We start from the raw sequence: 21,478 nt of genomic DNA, 5'->3' as shown, positions 1-21,478 counted from the left end.
AATGAAGGAATGAATCATTGCATCCTGTTTTGGGATACACTCATCCATTCTCAAAGGAAAGACAACAGTAAAGAAGTCATCAGAATACTGAAGGAATTTTACTGTCCAATTTGATGAATCCATGTTTGTGTCCATTGTGGATCAGATTTTTGTTGTAGGATAATTTTCCTTACACATGAATATTTTTATATTGAGAAAAATATTTTGTGGTAGTATAGTTATCTCTCACATATTCATGTACAGATTCCATAGTCCAAAATGCCTACCTGAAACTTAAGTGTAAGTTGAAGTTTATTTGCTAACCCCATACACACAATTAAGTAGTAAAGACTGCTCAGTGTGTTTATTTGCTTTAAATTAGTGAATGTAAAGTGACAAGGATAGGGTAGGAAGATTCTTAGTTTAGGCTAACTGAGCTGTACTTGACAGTCATATTGTCTGTGAATGATTTATTGCATAATGACAGTAAGAATCTATTCTGTTTGATCAGTTCATTTGAGTTCCTTTTCATGTGTCTTGGATGTCTGGAAAAATTAGGCTAGATGACACAGTTCAGTCCGTTACAGTGAACTGGGTAAATGGTTGGAGAATTAGCACATTCAGTTAGAAGTGTTGATTACATAAACAATGTAACTGTTATCTAGCAAATTCTGCTTAATACAAGATGAAAGAGTGCATTCTAATTAATTTTGTGTTTATATAAAAAAAAGCCCACTCGTGACTTGAACAGAGATCAGTAGCCAACTTTTGTTTTTATCAGTAACCTACTAGTATATAGCACAACCTCCCTTCAGATTTGCTATACGTATTTATTATAATTGACTTGTTTGCATTACATGTGAAGATTTAGTGATCAGATAAAGTTAATACAATATCATAATTATTTTGAAGTTATTCATTAACCCTTAAGATCCAAACCAAAAAAAAAAATATATATATAAATATACAGCACCCCAGACCATGGTAACTTTGAGGTCAGCCATTTTAAGAAAAAACACATTAATGGAAAGAGGAAGATATGCAAATGCACAAGATGTAAAAATTCTAAGCAATTCTCCCTACCTTCCACAAGAAGTTGAAAAAGACTATTTACAACCTCTTGTGGGGCTTCTTTTACAAGACTATCATAAATTTTACCTAGTTATACATGTTTTTTCTAATAATTAATTTTATTTTATTGTGTAAAATTATAGTTACAGCTTACACAATATAAAAACAGATAAGAACTAAAGTCACTAACAAATTCTGAGTGTACTATTTGTAGAGTATTTGCATAAATTCACTGAGATCAAAGATGCGGTAACTTTTTTTGATTATACATGTTTTTTCTAATGTTTCTTTGCACTTTTCTTTGCAAAATCACAATTATAACTGACCTACTATCATAAAAGATAAGAACTAAAATCAACAGCAACACCTGGTTATATTTTCGAGCAAATAGATAAAAAGATGTCGTGGGAGAAAGAGAGACACCTCTCTTGAAGTCAAGATCACAAATAACTCCTGAACTGCCACAATCATGATCTGAGCCAGTCTCAAAGTTACCATTAGCGAATATGTGAGCAATAGAAATAATGGAACCTCTTTCCGGTGGATTCTTCCAAATCGATGGTGTGTAATATTGATGCTCACCATGAGTGAATCCATCCACCACCCTAGACCTGATGTTGCTACGCATATGAGGGTATCTGTCCATTAAGGGTTAAATGAAATGTATTCAAGTTCTAAATTTAACTACATTGAAATATTGGAATGTACAGTAATGGATTTTTATAACACATGCAGGCTGTATTCAGTGTTGTACCCTATGAGAACCAACACAAGAATACAGGGTATTGCATTTCCTCACCCAACACCACGGTCGATGAGACTAATGTTTCTTCCCCCTACCCTTTGGACATCATTCAGCTAGTTAGCATACATACAGCACTAAGTGACATTTTGTCTGAGGAGAGGGTCTTGGAATAGTGTGGCACACTTGCTCCAGAACACTAATGTTCATTTCATTGTGCAATTTATATTTTTATGTATTATTTTGATAAGTTTTTAAAAAATTAATAAATAAATTTTGAATTAATCCATATTTTTCATATGTAAAAAGTTTGTTTTCATATACCTAAGTAACTTACCATGTAATTACATAGCTAACGTACATATCTACCTCGAGTGGTAGTGGTCCTTTTGTTTGTTCACATGTAGGTGACAGCCCCATCCTATAGGGGGGGTGGGAAACAGCAACAACCTGGCAGCCATTATTCACTTTGTTTCTGCCATGTGGTATGTGTACATATGTATTTCATTCGCGTATGGTGAAGTACAATTGTTTTGTTTTGATTCCGCTTATGCTAGGTATTGTTTACGCAGTTTATTTTTTGTAGGTCTTACTAGTTTTCAGTAAATTGCTTAGGATTATGTCTGACTAGTAATTCTAGTATTCACTACTGTAGTGAGCTAGGCTGCAAGTCTAGACTTACTAAGGCTTGTTACGATCCTCATACGATCTGTTTTGAGTGTTTTTAAAAATCCTAAATTACATTAATCACACAATAGGAGGCAAGAATTTAATGTTGATAAGACTGTAGAGAGTGTTCAACTTGGGAGACTAAACAGTGGGGGTACTAAAGTCTCATTTAGTTAAGTTAAAGAGAGATAGAGGAAAGCAGCTCTTAGAGGTTAGCACTGTTAATCTCCGCCAAAAGTTAGATTAGATGTTAGCACTGTTAATCTCCCTTCTACTCCTATTCTTGCTGTTTCTCCTACACCTTGCCCTCTTACTGTACAACTTTCTCCTTTGTCTGGCTCCCATGCTTCTGATCCTAATGCCATCTCCAGTCTTGAGTCTAGATTTGATAAAAAGCTTAATCTAGTAGTAAGTACTACTGTTGCTGATTTGGGAGCTTCTCTCAAAATGGTTATGGAGAAAGTGTTTGCAGAGAAAGTGCAAAGTGATAGTGTAGTGCAAGTGGAGGAGGTGACTATTTGACTTGTCGGTTCTCCTAGACCAAGGTCCCTGTCCTGCTCCCCCAAGCCTGGGAGAAGTCATGCCAAAAGTCCAAGGGAAGCCGATGAGGTTTGCCCACTGTTAGTTGCTCCCTCACTCATGCCTGTTGTCCACTCTTAGGTGTCAGCAGACAGCCACTTGAGAGGCTTGTCCAAGGACATGCATCCATTGTCCTCCAAGTCTTGAGACAACTACAGTGTGGACAAGAAACGCCGTAAACGCTGTCTGGACTCTTCCTGGGCTCTTAAGCATCCTTCTGAAGACCATGGTCAGCGTCCAGACCCTCTCATCTGTCAGGTGGTATCAGCAGATTTTGAGCACTCCCAAACCATCTTGCAGTTTCTCTTTGGACCCTTCTGTGCCTGTCCCTGTCCATAAGCGCCCACCTGTGTCTCCCTGGAACAGTCTGGAGACACTCACCTAAACTTCCCCTCAATGTGAGACCACCTTGATGAGGTGAGGGGCCTCTTGAACCCAGGGAATCTGTTTCTGGTTTTGAGTCCAAGGGTCTCATGTATTAATATGTTTATGGACTAATTTTGTGGAATCTTCCATTTTGTAAAATTTAAAATTTTACTGCTTAGGTTAGTGTGAGAAGGGATCTTGCTTTGGAAGGGGTTTTCATTTGAAGCTAATTGTGGGAGTTGTGGTGGTTGAGCCACCACCCAATATGGTTTAGACCTAAGAGATAGTGATGGGATTTTCCCATTGCTATCTTGATGGTGGAACCATCTCCAGGGATCAGCCCATCGGAATCCAGGGGGCCTGGTGTTTGGGGATGGGACTCCTGGCTTTTGTTCAGAAGCCCACCAATATGTTTGGAGTGGGGAGTCAGTCCCCATTAGTGGGGGCAGAAGTCCCAGCAGGCAGATTGGCTTATACCTGGCCTACTGCAAGCATATTGGTGCTATCCCAAAAGGGTTGGGTATTGGGTGGACTGTTGGGAGTCAACTCTAACTTGTGCCATTGGTGGAGAATGCAAATACCTGAATAATTCACAATACTTTCTTAATCTTCCCAAGCAGTAGTTGTGTGTGTGGTAGGCTTGGATAAGGACTTCCTTTGCCATCCCCATCCAATGAAAACAACAAAGAGTCTGATTGTTACTACAAGCCCTTTTATAGTTCAGAACAGAGGAAAGAATGGCAGATTTAATAATAGAAATAGGAATGCTAATCCTGATGTTGGGATTTCTCTTGGATCTCAAGAACCTGACACCTAGAATAAATATCTTTCTCTTGACCTTAACAAAATCATAAATCATAAAACAACTGAATATATATGATGTCCATAGAGATAGCCTCTTAAGGTGAAGGAAGATTGCTTACAGAAGTTTCATTACCAGAGGAAAGTAGAAAGTTACTGTCTATTAATTCTATAGAAGGAAGCACAGCAAAATGCACTCCTTGCAGAACAATGAACCAATCTAAAGGAGTAGTGTATAGTAATGGACTCTTATATGTATTATTCTGAGGGCACTCTCCGAAAAGAATTTGCCGATCAGAAGGTCGTTGATGTGAGACGAATCGAGAAAAAATGATTGGGAATACTATATCCAACACCTACTTTAATACTCAACTTTGATTGTTTGAGACTCCCTAAATTTCTGAAAGCTGCATTGCCTCACCTGCCAGTTAGACAGTATATTCTTTCTCCCAGAAGATGTTTCCATTGTCAAATGTTTGCCCATCTGATTACAACATGTAGGAAAAAAGAAAGGAATGAACCAGCTATATGCTTTAACTGTGGAAGGAAAGAGCATAGGAATTGTGAGTTTACTCCTTGCTGCCCTAATTTTAGGGGAGACCATAATGCTGCACATGAGTCATGTATCAAGTATGTAATTGAAAAAGAAACACTTTGTATCAAGACTCAAGAGCATATTACCTTTAAAGAGGCAAGAAGACAAAAACTTTGCAGAAATTCAACACCCAGCAGTTATTTGCTGATGTAGTAATAGGAAATGGGGAAAGACAAAAAGAAATTGAATTGTAAAAAGGATGCAAGAGTGACTGGCCTCTCCACCTTCCCCTCCTTGTCCACCTACTCCTCTTTCTGGTTGAGGATAGATCTCAAATTTACACTTGCTGGTCAGGCATTTAATGCAGTAAGCTTTCAAATCGAGTTTCCTTTCTGTTTTTCTTAACAGAATAACAAAAGCAATCCTGCTCCTTCCTCTAGCAAGGGGAGGAAGGAGACGGGCAGTAATGCAAACCCCCTAACCAGAACTTTGCATTAATGCCTCCGACTCCAAATATTCTTTCCAGCCCTTTTTCGGATGAGTTACGATTCCTCACCCATTTCGAGAAGGCCCAGAAGTCTGACTCTTGATAGTGCGGCTCCTATACTCCGATCAAGTTGTCAGAGGCAGGGCAGTCCTCCTTACCTCTTACGACTAGGAGGAATAGCCCAGGTGTGCTGAACTCCAGTCAGTTCTAGAGGCTCACTCACATTCCTCCCACCAATCAGTGAGTCTTCCTATTTTGTAGGAACAAATCCCAATTTTTGAAAGTAAATTATATTTTTCCTAACTACAGTATACAAACCTGAGGTTCTTTACATTAGTGCCCACCTCATGCCACCCCTCAATCTGAAACCTGGTCCAAAAGGCAAAGTGGAGTGTTTACATCTGGGTAGGCGGGCATACCTGCCTACCAGATGGTAGTTACTGCCTAACCACCTTGTTCAAGAATTTAACGGCCGTATTCCAGCCTATGCTGAAAGTAATTCCTTATGTAAAGGACCTCAGGTTTGTATAGTAAGAAAAAATACAATTTACTTTCAAAGTTTTTTTTTTGATGCATCTGTTGCACTCATGTTATTTTTCTTCCGTTATATTTTATTTTATGGATGTTGTGTAAGGTGTGCATGTACTTATGAAACGTGTGGGTGAATGAATTTTTTGTTCAAATTTCAGAGTTTTCTTTTATCAAAATATTTCTGGCATGAGATGCTGGTTTGTATAAATCAAGTAATCATTCAATTTGTGCATACTCTATCATAAAGAAGGAAGGTCAGTACACCAGTGCCCTATTGAAGCTGTCTTTTACACAAAAAGTTCTACCAGCCAAAATAGATGTGAAAAATGTAAACATGTAAGATGGTGCTAAATGTGAAATTTCTCAAAATGAAGATGCTTTTCACAAAAAGAAACCTGACTAGACATTGCAAGAACAAGAAGAGTGACGTTTAATTGTATTATAAACTTTTTTAGTGAAGTACCGGATCATGTAGCATAAGGATTTCAACAGATTGTTTTCCTTTTGTGTTTTTTATGGTTTTAATTCATGGTTCTTTTAGGTATTTATCTGAAAGTAAATTATGATAACTAATATAGTATTGTTTTCTTTTCAGCCTTGTCTGGTTGAGGAAAGATTTTCTTTGTGAAAGGAGAAAATCAGAGCGATGGATAAAGTTTATATGAGAGAAAATAGATCTTTAAACCAAGATAAAGAAGATAGATCTTTAAACCAAGAAAAAATGGAAGAGGAAATTATGAACACCAGTGCTATAGTAAAACCATTTTCTTGCCCTGTTTGTGGCAAAAGGTTTATTAATAAAAGCAACCTGGCAAGACACGAGTTCATTCATACTGGCAAAAAGCCTTTTACCTGTACTCTGTAACAGAAATTTTGGATGTGCTGGAACGCTTAAAGGTCACATGAAAAGACATCGGGGAGACAAAAGTTTTGGTTGCTTAATTTGCGGTAAAAGATTTGTAACTAATAGTGAACTTACACGTCACACAACTACTCATTCAGAAGTAAAGCCTTACCAGTGTCATGTATGCCGTAAAGAATTCCGGATGCTAGGAAATCTTAATGTACATCTAAAAATTCACAAGGGAGAAAAGAACTTTGCATGTGAAGTGTGTGGGAAGCAATTTAGGCGTAGCAATCAATTAAAAGAGCACAATAAAGTTCACACAGGAGAAAAACCATATGAATGTACAGTGTGTGGCAGAAAATTTGCCAAGCAGTATCAGTTAGGAGAACATATGAAAGTTCATACTGGTGAAAAGCCATTTCATTGCAACGTATGTGGGAGAAAGTTTGCTCGTAACACTCGCCTGAGGTATCATCTCAAAATTCACAGTGGCGAGAAGCCCTTTGAATATAGGTTTTATGAAAAGAAATTTGAGGAACATGCAGCGTTACAAGATCATCTTAAAGATCACACTGAAAAGAAGCCATATTCTTGCTGTGAATGTGAAGAGAAATTTGCTCTAGATGTAGAGTTCAAAGATCAAAATATACATGTAGAGGGTGAGCCAACTGAAAAAGTCCAAAAGTCATATCCATGTGTTATCTGTAAAAAGAAGTTTCAAACCAATGTTCTTCTCAGTAAGCATAAGAAAAGCCATATTGAGAAACTTTTCAAATGTCACATATGTTCCAAATCATATGCAGCTTATTTTAAGTTGAAAAAACATGTAAGAAAAACTCACCTAACTAAAGAATCTGCTTTATGTTCAGATGCTAATATGAATAATGTTGGTAGTATTGTTACATTTGACACTGAAGATACTGGCTACATTGTCAAAGAAGAATTAAGAGATGAAGAAAATGTAGTTGATCTCTCATGTGGTATTGGAATTATGAAAAAGGAGGGAATGCTATTTCCAGTGAAGACTGAAAAAAATCTAGGGGGAGAATGTCTTTTTAATCAAGATAGCAATGATGAACTAATGGATGGACATACTGCTGTGTTTGTAAGAGAGTCACTTGCTGATGTCTCCAGTGAAATAGAGGAACGAGACACAGATCCTTTGGCATGAAAATTGAGCACTCATCACAATTAGTATAAAGTGTATGCTTTTTCATTCGTACTCTGGAAGTTTTAGTGTCGTTATAGATCATTTAATGGATGCTACTGATATTTGCTAATCTGGTTGGTAGTGGGGCAATGAAAACCAATAAACCATTCTTTACTGTATGCTGATGACAAGAGCAAACAAGAAATCTCAAGTAATCTGCAATTCTAGCAATTATAGCTCAGATTAAGGATAGAAAACCTGCCTAGTAGCTGTTTTCTTAGTTGTCATTTAGAGCACTTGGTTTTTTGTGGTTACATTGAGGAAAATGAAGAAGGTTGACTGCTAAGTGAAAAGGGTGGTTGTCTACAATTTTAGTCTTATTTAAAAATAAAATGTTTTCATAGAATTTAAAGTTTTAACCATCCTTTTTACTAAACAATGTAAATTATGATGATGTGGTGCTCTTTTTTCCATGACAGTGTGAGTATTAATAGCAAGGTAAATTTCCATAAGATGCACCACGACTTAAAGTTGCAATTATATAATTAATGATCATGTTGTGCATAAATGCAAATCCTACTTTACCCCATATCTTCAGCAGCTGAAGAGGTCAACCACTATAATATAAATTACTTGAAGAGTTATTATTACATATTAAAGAGTTTAAATTAATGCATGCCTCATTTGAGCAACATGTACATAATGATGAGCTTCTCCCATTTGAAAAAAAAATAGAGATACACTTGAAGCAGCCAAGTCTGCTATAATTATGACTAGATCAAACCTAAAAATTTATGCAGGTCCATTGCAATGGAAAAAGAACTGACTAGCCACAAGATGTAAGAAAAGAGAAGATGGAATATTCAGTTCAACTTCATTGTTGATTTTCAGCATCTGATCTATTACGACTCCCCATATTTGTGTCTGCAGTGTGGCTGTCTTTCAGTACAACTTTATGTTTCTTCCCATAGAAGATGCTACCACTGCCAAATGTTTGGATATTTGATCTCCAACTGTTGCAAAATGAACTGGCTATAGAGAAAAGGGCATGAGTTACAAATTACTTCCTTCATGTGCAAAGTACAGAGGAGAAAACACAGCATCAAAATCATGTATAAAATATACTACGTTTAAGAAAAGTTATTCTTAACCAAGGAACACTGCATTCAGGAAAGAAAGGCTAATGACAGTGCAGAACACTCATCCAAAATTGATGTTTTGAATAATATAAAGTAAATAATGCCAAGTAAGTAGAAAAAATTCTGGGTTTAAAGTAAGGAAATAACAGTGCTATAAAAAACTGAACTGGAGACTAGCAGCCAGAACAAAATGACACTTTAATTCATTGGTGAATAAATCCACAGTAAAAAGCTGTCAACAATGCAGGAACCTGCATATTCGTCTATATATTAAATTATGTAGGAACCAATTCCTTGTACCCTGAGTATTGAATATGAAACTGAAAGGAATACAACTTGCACATTAAGATGCAATGGTAACTAATTTCCGTAATTAAGCCAGCTTCCTCGTCCATCTCTCCTTGTGTAGTTTAAATAATAGACATCCTTTATGACATTAGATAAAAAAGGCAATTTATTAGCCTACTTAACTCTGAAAACCCACACATTATTATATTCAAAATGGTAGTTTCATGTGTAGACCTCAACGATCATGATGGCTCAATAAAAAAAACAATGTGGGAAATTTAAAGATTTAAGGAGAATTGAAGACTAAAGATTTTCTGGCAACGGGATGCTACTGAGGTAATAAATGGGACGTTGCATGCAAATACCCACTCTATACCAAGATCAGCTTGACTTGAGAACAATAGGCTGTACATTGTAGTACAGGCAGTCCTCAGTTCTCAGTGAGGTGTTGCTAAGCTAAAACTGCCATTGACCATGACCCACTGATTTATGGCACTTATGGTGCCGAGTTTCGATTAATGGCGCTGATACCTGGTCAGCGGCGCCTCTGCAATTATTTGGGAGGAATCTTACCTATGGTTAAAGATCAAAATATCTTTGCACCAGGAGGTGAGTCAGCATTCAAAGAAGGATTGTTTGGCTCCTTGATGACTATAGTTCACTTGTTCTCCACCAGGTGTTTTCAATGTGTTAGCTCTTGGCTGAATTCAGTACCCTGCATTGAAATTGTGCCTTCATTCCTTAGGGAAGATGTTATATTTTTAATTAGGTACACAATGTTTGTGCTGGCTGCAGGGGTATAAAGTAAGATCTTGCAGATAGATGTGAGGAATGTAGGGATTGGTTGGAGGACTGTATTCTTAAGTTTCTTAGACACAGAGGAGAAAGGGAGCAAATAGATTGAGAAAGTAAAGTGTTAAGTCAGGACATAATCTGAGTTTTCTTCTCAAGTGCCTTCACCTTCATTTGTTTTTACTAAATCTCCAGCTCTTTTCAATGTTACTCCTTTAGTAGACTGGAGACTTCTTTACGTCCACCTTCTGTTCTCCCTGTTAGTTCAGGAAGAGCATTTTGAGAAAGTACAGCAGGATTTACTATGGTTGGATACCCATTAAGTTCAGTTCCTGAATGATAATTTTTGGTAAATAAAATTCCTATCATCATTTTGACTTCAGTGCTATAGGTATCAAGTAGTAATAATGTTAGCACTGCCAGGACTAATAGTTCAATACGTACATGTATATATAGACAGAGTTATTAAAGAATAGTCTGTAGCATGTTATTCTAATTTTGATGTTATGTTAACTCAATCAGTTGTTCACTACTTTTACTTCTTATACTAAATCCTTGTCTGCCATTCATCCTTCTCCTCAAAATGTAGTTGTTCAATCTTTGTGTCAATTTTCTGCGGCTATCGGCAATTCTTTCTTTCACTTCTTCTTATGTGTTTCCCTTTCCATGTCTATTATTGTTATGGAATTGTCAGTTCATTCTCTGCTTGATGCATTTTTAGTTGATTTACTGTCCACAGCTTTACTTTCTGGGAGTGCTATTAGGTCTGTCAAAAGTGTTTCATGTGAGGTAAAGGTATCAGTTGTTGCTGACACTCATCTTTCCCCTTCCTCCTTTCCCTGCTTTGTATGGTGGATGGTGGTGCTGTCATCTATTGGTTACCTGTCTGGTTTCATCTCAGGTGAATGCAGGAATCAACATTTTCGTGTTTCCTCCTTGGTGGAGCCAGACATTAGAGTTGTCTGCTGTCACCCCAACTCTCTGGCAGAAGGGAAAATTTAGGTGAAGGAGTCTCCTGTTTTCCAGCACTTGCTTGAGAGTTGCACATCACTTTTTTTCCATTTAATGAAGGAAAGCAGTTCAGAAGAGACTAGGCCTTTTTTATTGTTAGTATTTCTGCTCCCACTCATTCTTTGAAGAAACCCAGGCTTTCTCCTTTGATTAGAGCACTACTTAATAAGTTTTCTTGGGCTTGTGGCACATAAAGCTTCTTTTGAGAGTGCCAACATTTTGTGAAGTTGCTGCTTCATCAAAGATTCAGTTTTCTTTGCCTGTCTTGTTCCTTTGAAGAAATGTGCTCTTGAGACTGGGAGAGGGCCTTGGACAATGCTGAGGTGGGGATTTTGTCCACTTCTCTGCCTAGAGTTTTTAGTGTTTTATTTTTTGCTGAACATTTACGCATTATGATTGCCTCTTCTCTGTGCCAGCTTAAGGAGTTTGAGGTGCTAGTTGGAATCTAGAGTCTGAAGAGTCATTAGAGTTTTGACTTGAGTGGTTAACCCTTAATGGACGGATTGGTCCTCGGGAATAGTATTAACAGGTTTGGAGTGGTGGACGGATTGATCCTTTAGATAAACAGTATTACGTGCCATTGATTTGGAAAGAATCTGGCAGGAAAAAGGTGCCAATACTTTTATAGCCCATAAATTCACCTATGGCAACTTTTATACTGACTAAGATCACGAGTGCGGGCCTCTCAGGACTTCAGTAGTACTTGTGACTTGAAGGGAAATGTTCTGCATCTCTCTCTCTCACATGACGTCTTTTTGTAATTTGCTCGCAAATATACCAAGGGGTTAACTGTTGTTTTTTGTTCTTGTCTTTTACGATAATATGTCGGTTGTAAATGTAATTTTACAAGGAAAATTGCAAAGAAATATTAGAAAAAATATATAAAAGTAAAAAAAGTTACTGAATCTTCGTTCTCAGTAAATTTACGTAAATATTTTTCAACAAATAGGCTAAGAATTTGTTACTGGTTTTATTTCTTATCCATTTTGATATTGAGCAGTAATTATAATTTTACAAAATGAAATAAATTTATTTATTAGAAAAAACATAAGTTGGTAAAATTTATGATTTTCATGTAAAAGAGGCCCCACAAGGGGTTGTAAGTAGTCATTTTCAACTTCTCGTGGAAGGTTGGGAAGGTTTTGTTGAATGTTTTTATCTTTCACCATATATAGGATACTCTATGGGCAGGGTAAGTAAGAGGCACTATTTCCGTGTTGATGGTTTATTACAGAGGCGTCTTAATCCTAAGGCGGGTACAGGGCAACTGGCGTTCGCGCCAAGACGGAGTTAGGTAATGCGTTGCTAACCATAGACATAACAACACTCGGTTTAGTACTTGGTATTACTGATACCAGTAACATGATACATACTTATCCTACACCATGTGCATTTGCATATCTTTCTCTCTCCATTGATGTGTATTTTTCATAAATTGGCCGACCTCAAAGTTTACCCAGCCTGAGGAGCTGCATATTTATCCATCCAGAACACAATTTTAGTTTCCTTCTGACTTTTGTTTATATGCCCACTTATATTCTTTACTTCTGGTTAAAGGGAAGTGACACATATCTTTTTGGTCTTTCCTTGGTATTATTTCTATGTCCATAGAAAGACCTCATTGCTTGTGAAATTGCTTTCCTAATGAAATGAGGGGGATATCTAAGACTTCTAAAAGATGCCATGATATGTTGAAGTTCACAGTCTATATATTAGGGGTCGCAAATTCTGAATGCGCGTAAAGAAAAATTCAAAATGACTTTGCTATTTATTTACTTTAAGTGAAAAGAATAAAAGTGGACATAACTCTCGGAATTGGTAGATTCTCGGTAAACTGAAAATTTGAACCCCTGGCTATTACAGTCCCTGAACACTAGAACTTCTAAAAAAGGTAATTTAAAATTAACTTCTACTTCTGTTGTGAACTTATTTGAGGGTAAAATAGCTGAACCTCTCGCTATTAAAGTTCATGACAGAAGTAGAAGTTAATTTTAAATTACCTTTTTTAGATGTTCTAGTGTTCAGGGACTGTAATAGCCAGAGGTTAAAATTTTCAGTTTACCGAGAATCTACCAGTTTCGAGAGTTATGTCCACTTTTATTCTTTTCACTTAAAAGAAATAAAAAGTATGAATTTTTCTTTGTAAAGATTCAACATAACACAGCAACTTTTAAAGTCTTAGATATCCCCCTCACTTCATTGGAAAAGCAATTTCACGAGCAAAGAGGTCTTTCTATGGACTTAGAGATAATAGCAAGAAGAAATAAAAAAGATATGTCACTTCCCTTTAACCCAGAAGTGAAGAATATAAGTGGGCATATAAATAAAAGTCAGAAGGGAACTAAAATTGTGCTCGAATATGAAAATACGATAAGACGCAACCTCGTAAGAAACAATAACAGTGACAAAAATCCCACAGTCCTAGGCGTTTATGAACTACCATATATGGATTGTAATAGTAAATATTTAGGTGAAAGTGGATGAGGACTAGTTATACATTTGGAGGACCACACGCGAGCATATGAAACTACATTCATGAAACAGCACAATAGTAGTACATGCATGAAAAAATCCCATAGTCCCAGGCGTTTATGGAACGAGGCTAAAATTATTTTTAAAAGTAACAATGTAAATGTCAGACGACTAGTTGAGGGAGCTGCTATAAGTTTAGGAGAGTCATTCAAAGGCAACAAGTCTTTGTCAACGAAGACCCATTTGTTCATTTTTATATCACTAGTATGTTTTTAAAAGATTTTAACTGTAGGACAGGCTCTGTTTTTCCCTCTCCTGATGCTGTTTCTACCTTGCCTCCCCCTGTCCAGGTGACCGCTGCCCCAGGTGAATCTGGTTACGGTGCCCAATCTACGCCTCCGGATGAAGGACTTCCTGCAACGTTGCGACAACCATTGCAGAGATCAAACAGAACTGCACCCAGGTGGATTGATTGGGAAGAGGAAATAACCTAGTTGGAGTTAACTCCTCTTTCTCCATCATCTGGTCTATAAATGAGCCAACTACCGGTGTCAACAATCTTCAGCGACTCTCCTTATTTATTTTTTAAATTCACCTAAGTACATGTTGTGCCTAATCATTCATTTGGACTGAAGATGATCCCAAGGAATGGTTCGAAAGCTTTGTAAAGGGTTTTACATTATACACGAACTCACAACACTTTTTATTATTGTGCAGCGCTTCCAAGATTCGCAAACAACGTAGCTCAGGTGCTTGGTTGATAACCTCGAAATTACCGATGATGTTGCAGAGGCAGATTTTTTTATCATGTGCAGTCCTTGCATTATTGAATATCGTTCCTTCATGCGCGTGACAGGAGATCCTCTTGGAGAGGCGCATTGACGTCATCCCGATGTAAGTTCCAAGGCATCCTTGGATTGGGTACGTATATCTGTAGATGACGTTCATCTTCTTCAAGGGATCCTGTGACGGTGAGGAGTTATTCTTTATAATAAGGCTGCATGTTTTCTTACTTTTATAGAATACAATCAAGTTGATCTGTTTGCTGTTGTTGGTCGCAGAAACGTGGTTCTTGATTATTTCCTATAGGGGCTCTCTCGCCTTCTTTATAGCACCGATGGAAGGTTCCCTTCTAGAAAAAATAATTTTCTGCTGGAGGTCTGGGCTTGGTTCCTGTAGGTACCATTTCTCTATACTCTTCCTGAAGACGTTCTGGATGCTGCAGTTGGTGTGTTCGTTGTTTACTAGGACCTGGGCTGCACGTTCCATCTCCTTATGGGTGTCTGTGCATGTCGAACAATGGGAGAGAGCTTTCCTGAGATAGGCGCTGATGGTGGTGTCCTTATAACGTTCAGGGCATTCACTCTCGCCGTTTAGACACATTCCCAGGTTCGTAGGCTTTGTGTAGACCCTTGTGGCGAACGCACCCTCGTTCTATTAAATCAGGACGTCCAGGAAGGGAAGACGGCCGTCATGGCTATGTTCAATGGTAAAACATAGACAGCTGTGGGTATGGAAGGCTTGTCGTATCCTTGATCTCCTCCATCATTCCTGCTTGGATGAAGGTGTCATCTATATATATTATTTATATAGAAGGCTTCCTGATGCTTCTAAAGACACGCTCCTCCACTATGCCCGTATAAAAGTTTGCAAATAGGACCCCGAGGGGGGATCCCATTGCTACGCCGTCGATTTGTAAGTATACGTACATATGGCCATGGTGGTTAATGAAGGGGGCCTCTTGGTGCATATTTCCACAAAAGAGTGAAGGGCATGCTCAGGGATATTCATGGTTGGTGGAGGGGGGTCCCCTGTAAACACGTTCAAGGATCATTTCGATGGCTTCATGTACAGGAAACGTTAGTAAACAGCGACTCTACATCCATCGATGCAATATACTGCCTCCAGGGGGCGTGGATCTCAAGGCTTGCAGAACTCCGCAGACGACTTCAAACTGTGTGTGCTGGGGATGTAAGGGGTGAGAATAGAATTAAGTTTTTTTGCAAGTTGGTATGTGGGTGCTGGTATTTGGGCTAATGATAGGTCATAAAGGTTTTCGTAGCTTGTGATTCTTCACATTACCATAGATGTACCCGAGGTTGTAATCTCCAGAAATACTAGGTACTTTGTCGATTTTTTGTCTATATTCGGTTGTTTTGATAAGTACTAGGGCTGCGGTCTTGTCGGTTCTCCTGACGGTGATTTCTTCCTTTTCTCTCAAATTTTTAGCAGCATCCTGCAGACGGTGATCGACAATGTCACTTTTTAAGTTCCTCGGTCTCTAAGGACTTCAGCTAAGAGGAAGGGTTGAAGGGCATTGGGTGTGTACATTTCCAGGCTTTATTGTTTCAGAATCGTCTCCGTATCTTATTGAGATGCGGAGATAGAATTAACCTTTTTTTTAAAAAAAAAAAAACAGAGATGATTCTTTCTCAGTCCGTTTTATGTACTGTTCAATTACGCATTGGTTTGTTGTGCCATTCCTCTGTCTGCTTGTCATTCTCCTGTCTCTGTATATTTCTGGGTCTTCGTCTACTTTTATCAGTCCTTCTTCCCATGCACTCCTTAGCCTTCACTGGTTTTCAAGATATTGCCCTAGTGCTCTGCTCTCGATGTTGACACTATCCTCTATGCTTAGTAGCCCTCTCCCTCCTTCCTTCCATGTTATGTATAGTCTGTCTGTATTTTCGCTTGGGTGTAGTGTTTTGCGTATTGTAATGTAATATGTTTCTTAGTTGTCTGGTCTGTGCTGTGGAGTTCAGCCTTCGTCCACTCCACACTCCTGTGCTGCATCTGATTACTGGTACTGCCCATGTGTTTATGGCTTCATCATATTTCTGGCGTTGAGTTGTGACTTGAGTATCGCCTTAAGTCTTTGCATATTTTCTTTCCTGATCCGTGTCCTTCATCTCTTGGTGTTTTATATCCTCTCCTTCTATTATTCCCAGGTATTTGTATCTTGTCTCATCTATGTGTTTGATGCTATTCCCATCTGGTAGCTTTATCCATTCAGTCCTTGTTACTTTGCCTTTTTGTATGTTGACCAAGGCACATTTTCCTATTCCAAACTCCATCCTGATATCTTAGATACAATTCTTACAGTCTGGATTAAGGTATCTATTTCCTACACTTCCTTCTGCAGCCTTTCTATTGTGGGGGATTGGTGTCTGTATCCTCTAGGTAGTTGTATAGCCTTTCACTGATTATGGAGGAGGGATGTAGTGGTTGCATTTGACAACGTTCTCCAGGATCGCTTGTTAAGAGAGAGAGAGAGAGAGAGAGAGAGAGAGAGAGAGAGAGGTGCTGGTCGTTTTGGTTGTTGTCTCGTTATGTTGAGAGAGAGAGAGAGAGACGAGAGAGAGAGAGAGAGAGAGAGAGAGAGAGAGAGAGAAGGTGAGAATGGCTCGTTGTTGTCTCGTTAGGTTGTTTGTGTTTGTTGGAGGCAATGGAAGGGTTTTGGGTTTTGGATGCTTTGTGTATTTGCTATGTCATGTTTTGTGTTTGTTTGTTGTTGTTAAGGTAGTATGGGGAAGGTTTGTGTCTGTGGTTTTCTGTTTTGAGAGAGAGAGAGAGAGAGAGAGAGAGAGAGAGAGAGAGAGAGAGAGAGCGTGAATGGTGTATGGGTAGATATAGTGAGTGAATAGCTTGTTGGCTGGCGGTTGGGTTCATCTGCGGATTCGGTCGCGTAGCCTTGAGGGAGTGAAAAGTGATCAGTCTGTATTTGGCAGTCAGTCAAGTGAGGCAGTTTTTGGAGAGAGGTAGTGAGTTGATGTTGTATGTTTTCTGGATTGTTTTGATACTGTGTGATTGAGTTTGTTGTGCTTGTATCTATCTGAAGGTTGTTGAACTTTTGAGTTTCTGTTGTGTTTGATTTGTGAATTGTTGTGGTTGTGATTTGTTGTGAACACTTGATGGTGATAGGTGTTTGTTTGTGTAATTGATTTGCTGTGTTTTGAGTTGTTGTGTAGTCTCGATGTTGGTTGGTGTTTGTTTGTGTTAGAATTGTGGTGTTTGTTGAGCTGTGTGAAGTTTTGGTGTCGTAGGTGTTTGTTTGTGTAGTGATTTGTCATGTTGTTTTGAGTTGGTGTATGGTTTTTGTGCTTGTTTGGTTTTTTGGTGTATGATATTCAGCAGTTGTTTGTCTCAACGAATGAATCCAGTGGACAGCACAGCATCTCGCCCTGAATTTCTTGGTATATGGTGAGTACATGGATTTTGAGAGTTTTGTTTGTTTTCCTTGCTGAACCAACGTCCTATACTTGAATAGTAATGTAAAGAGGAAAATGTGGCTGGGGGGGGGGGGGGGTGGGGGGGGGGGGGGGGGGGGGGGATATTGTTAGCTTGAACTAGTGAAGTAAATGGGGTGTAGCAGCTGTGGGACAGTTGGTACAGTGAGTTCTGTATGATTGGTGAAGAAAATGAGTATGGAAGGTTTTACTCAAGTAGAGATGCTGAAGGAAGAATTGTGGTTGTCGAGGGAAGCTAAAGAAAGAGTGGAAAGGGAGTATGAGAGGCTTAGGATTGAGTGTGAGGAGCAAAAGAGGAAGTCAGAAGAGTTGAGAGGAGTGATGAGGAGTGCAAAAGATGGAATGAAAGAGGAAGTGAAAGGGGCCGAGCAGCAGATGATTGAGAAGGTAAATGAGAAATTTGAATTGATGATGACAGCAGTGCAAGAGATATTTAGGGACTGTTTGGAGAGGGAGCTGTTGGGGGTAGGCTTCCTGGGCCATGTGACGAGCTAAGAGTGATAAAGAAGGTAGAAGAGAGAGTCGATGAGAGTACGAGTGACGAAGGTGATTTGGTTGTGATAAGTGAGGAAAGAGGGGGAAGACACAGGATAAGGATAAACCTGAGGACAAGGATAAGAAGGGGACTGAGAAAAAGAAAAAGACTAAGGGGAAGAAGGTTGGTAAGGACAATGGACAGGATGAGACAAGGATTGAAAATGTTGGAAAAAGGGCTGAGAGTAAGGGACAGGATGAGAGTGATTCAGATAGTGGTAGGTGGGCAAAAGTAAGTGAGAAGAAGAAGGGTAAGAAGGGCGTGGCTAAGAGCATTGATGTCAGTATGGAAGTGGATTCATTGTATTCAGAAGAGGTTAAAAGGGGCAAGGATGGAAGTAGTGGAAGTGAGAGTGAGAGTGAGCGAGAAATATGGAAGGCTGTGTATATGAAAGAGGTACCCCAATATGCACAGTATGAGGAATATGGGAGTAGGGAGATAAGGGACTTTTTCAAGGAATATGAGAAATATTGTATGGCGAAGTACAAAGACAATAGGAGAGTTTGGGTTAAGGCGTTAGGAGAATTCTTGACAGGGTATTTGTTAAACATGTATGGGGTAATGATGAATGTAGGAGATGTGTCGTATGGGAATGTTAAGACTAGGATTATGGAACAGGGTAGGAGGGCAAAGAGTAGTGTTAGGTATAGGAGGAAGAATGTTTTGAGGAGGCAAGAATGAATGTTGGTGAGTCATTGTTTATGTATGTTTGTCGGTTAGAAACATTAGCTAGGAAAAAGTTTGGGGACGAGGGAATAAATGAGTGTAAGGAGTTAGTGAGAAAGTTGTTAGCGACTGTGCCCGAGAGTGTATATGAGTTTATAACTCTAAAACGTAAGGAGAAAATGATATGGACAAATGAGAGATTAATGTGGAATTATATTTTAGAGATGGTTGGGGATTACGAGTTAGATAGGTGTATGAAAGATAGTAGAAGTGTCAGCATTAGGACTGAAGTAGATTAGGGTATGCCTGAGTGTAAGAGCTATAGGGAGGCAATTTTAGAAGGGCTGAGGCAATTGGCAGAGTGAATGAGTTGATGGTAGCGTTAGAGCAAGTAATGTAAGTGCAGTGAAACCTAAGAGAGAAAGAAGTGCAAGTGTCGGAAGGTTAGGGTCAGTTAGCTGTGAGCGAGAGCAAAAGCATTATAGATTTGGGAAATCAGGGCATAAGAAGAATGAATGTCGGTGGGCATTAGGATCTTGTTTCGGGTGTGGGAAAACGGCTCATTTAGTTAATGAGTGTCAGAGAGATTGGGGCATTAAATGTCATAGATGTGGGCAGACAGGACATATAGCTAGTGGATGTCGGGGTACCCATACAAATGTGGAAAGAATGGGCATTCTGCATGAGAGATGTGCTGATTGTGGAATGGAAGGTCATGCAGGGAGTGTGTGTAGGCGAAAGAGGATGAGTCAGGATGGGAATTCGGGAAACTAGGTGTTAAGGGGATTCAGTTGGGCGGGTCCTCTAGTGTGCGGATGAGTGAGTGGTTGAAAGTGAATAAGTATGAGCCGAGCATCAGTGAGCAAATGGATTTGGGGGATCTGCAGTTAGTGTTGGTTGAGTATGGAAGCAAGCAGAAGAAGGTAAAGAAAGGGAATGAAAGGGAGAAGCGAGGGCTGCATGATAGAGGGGTTAGTGTTAGGGTAGAGATGGTTTAGAAGGCGTGAAATACAGATAAGTCTGGGGAGGGAAAGGATGAGACATACAGCGTGTGTGGGTTTGAGTTGACAGAGTTTAATGAGATTTCAGCAGGAGAGGAGGCAAGTAGTAGGGAGGTAGTTGACAGTATGAATGAGTCATTCAGGAGTTTGACAGGAATATGAATGGGTGAGTGATATGGTAGCAGAGATACAGGAGATATTGGGACCAGAGTTAGAAGGGGTAGATAAGATAGTTAATGAGATTTGGGAGGACAGTTGTAAGGAAAATAATGGGAATCTGGATGAAAGTGGTCTAGAGGATAGAGGAAGTGAATGGTGATGTGACTGAGAGAGTGTATGAGGGGCCTGGAACAAGATCCAGGGGGCCAGTATCCGAACATCCCTGGGTGTTGAGAAAAACAATATAGTGTGGATGTTGTGAGTATGTGAGGAAACGTTGTCAAATGTAACAGGGGAGTAAATATAGAGGAGTGAAGTAGTAGTTGCATCTGACAATGTTCTCAAGGGTTGCTTGTAAGAGAGAGAGAGAGAGAGAGAGAGAGAGAGAGAGAGTGAATTGCTTGTTGGCGGATGGTTGGGTTCATTTGTGGATTCAGTCACGTAGCCTTGAGGGAGTGAGAAGTGATCAGTCTGTATTTGGCAGTCAGTCAAGTGAGGCAGGTTTTGGAGAGAGGTAGTGAGTAGGTGTTGTATGTTTTCTGGATTGTTCTGATACTGTGTGATTGAGTTTGTTGTGCTTGTGTCGGTCTAAAGGTTGTTGAGCTTGTGAGTTTCGGTTGTGTTTGATTTGTGAATTATTGTGGTTGTGAGTTGTTGTGAACTCTTCATGTTGACAGGTGTTTGTTTGCGTTATTGATTTGTTGTGTTTTGAGTTGTTGTGTAGTCTCGATGTTGGTTGGTGATTGTTGAGCTGTGTGAAGTTTTGGTGTCATAGGTGTTTGTTTGTGTAGTGATTTGTCATGTTGTTTTGAGTTGGTGTATGGTTTTAGTGTTTGTTTGATTTTTTTGGTGTATGATATTCAGCAGTTGTTTGTGTCTCAATGACTGAATCCAGTGGACAGCACAGCGTCTAGCCCTGAATTTCTTGGTATATGGTGAGTACATGGATTTTGAGAGTTTTGTTTGTTTCATCGTTGAATCAACCGTCCTTTACTTAAATAGTAACGTAAAGAGGAAAATGTGGCTGGGGGAAATATTGTTAGCTGGTACAAGCAAAGTAAATGTGGGGAAGTCTGTAAAAATTAGACTACAATAGCACTACACATCTTAGAGTACTGTGTACCCTTTGGAGGGTGATCATCCCTTGACAGACAATGAAAAGGGAGGGGAAGACAGGATCTACATTAAATATTATTGGAGATACCAATTTAAAATTCGCAATACAATAGCAATGCATATCCTAGAGTACTGTGGTGGTAATAACAGACATTTTAGTGGGTGGTAACCTCCTGATAGACAGCCCACAACGAGTGGGGATGGGGAGACAAGTTCAACATCCAACATTGGAGATACCAAGTAAAATTTGCAATACAATTGCATTACATATCCTAGAGTACTGTTGTTGTAATTA

At 39.1% G+C, this 21,478-nt stretch overlaps 1 protein-coding gene across 13 annotated transcripts in view; it reads left to right on the top strand.

The window, feature by feature from the left end:
* Positions 1-8,163, top strand: part of LOC135201687 (gastrula zinc finger protein XlCGF8.2DB-like) — a 123,082-nt gene extending 114,919 nt beyond the window's left edge. For all 13 annotated transcript variants that reach the window (XM_064230834.1, XM_064230826.1, XM_064230831.1 and 10 more), the window contains one exon: positions 6,356-8,163. In XM_064230834.1, coding sequence (XP_064086904.1) covers positions 6,663-7,778 — 1,116 coding nt within the window. In that variant the 5' untranslated portion in view covers positions 6,356-6,662 and the 3' untranslated portion in view covers positions 7,779-8,163. The remainder of the gene's footprint in view (positions 1-6,355) is intronic.
* The last annotated feature ends 13,315 nt before the right edge of the window (positions 8,164-21,478 follow it).

This window comes from Macrobrachium nipponense, chromosome 28 (assembly GCF_015104395.2).
Source record: "Macrobrachium nipponense isolate FS-2020 chromosome 28, ASM1510439v2, whole genome shotgun sequence".
NCBI classification, from domain to species: domain Eukaryota; kingdom Metazoa; phylum Arthropoda; class Malacostraca; order Decapoda; family Palaemonidae; genus Macrobrachium; species Macrobrachium nipponense.
The sequence above is the reverse complement of the archived record's forward strand: the minus strand, read 5'-3'. Positions and strand labels throughout refer to the sequence as shown.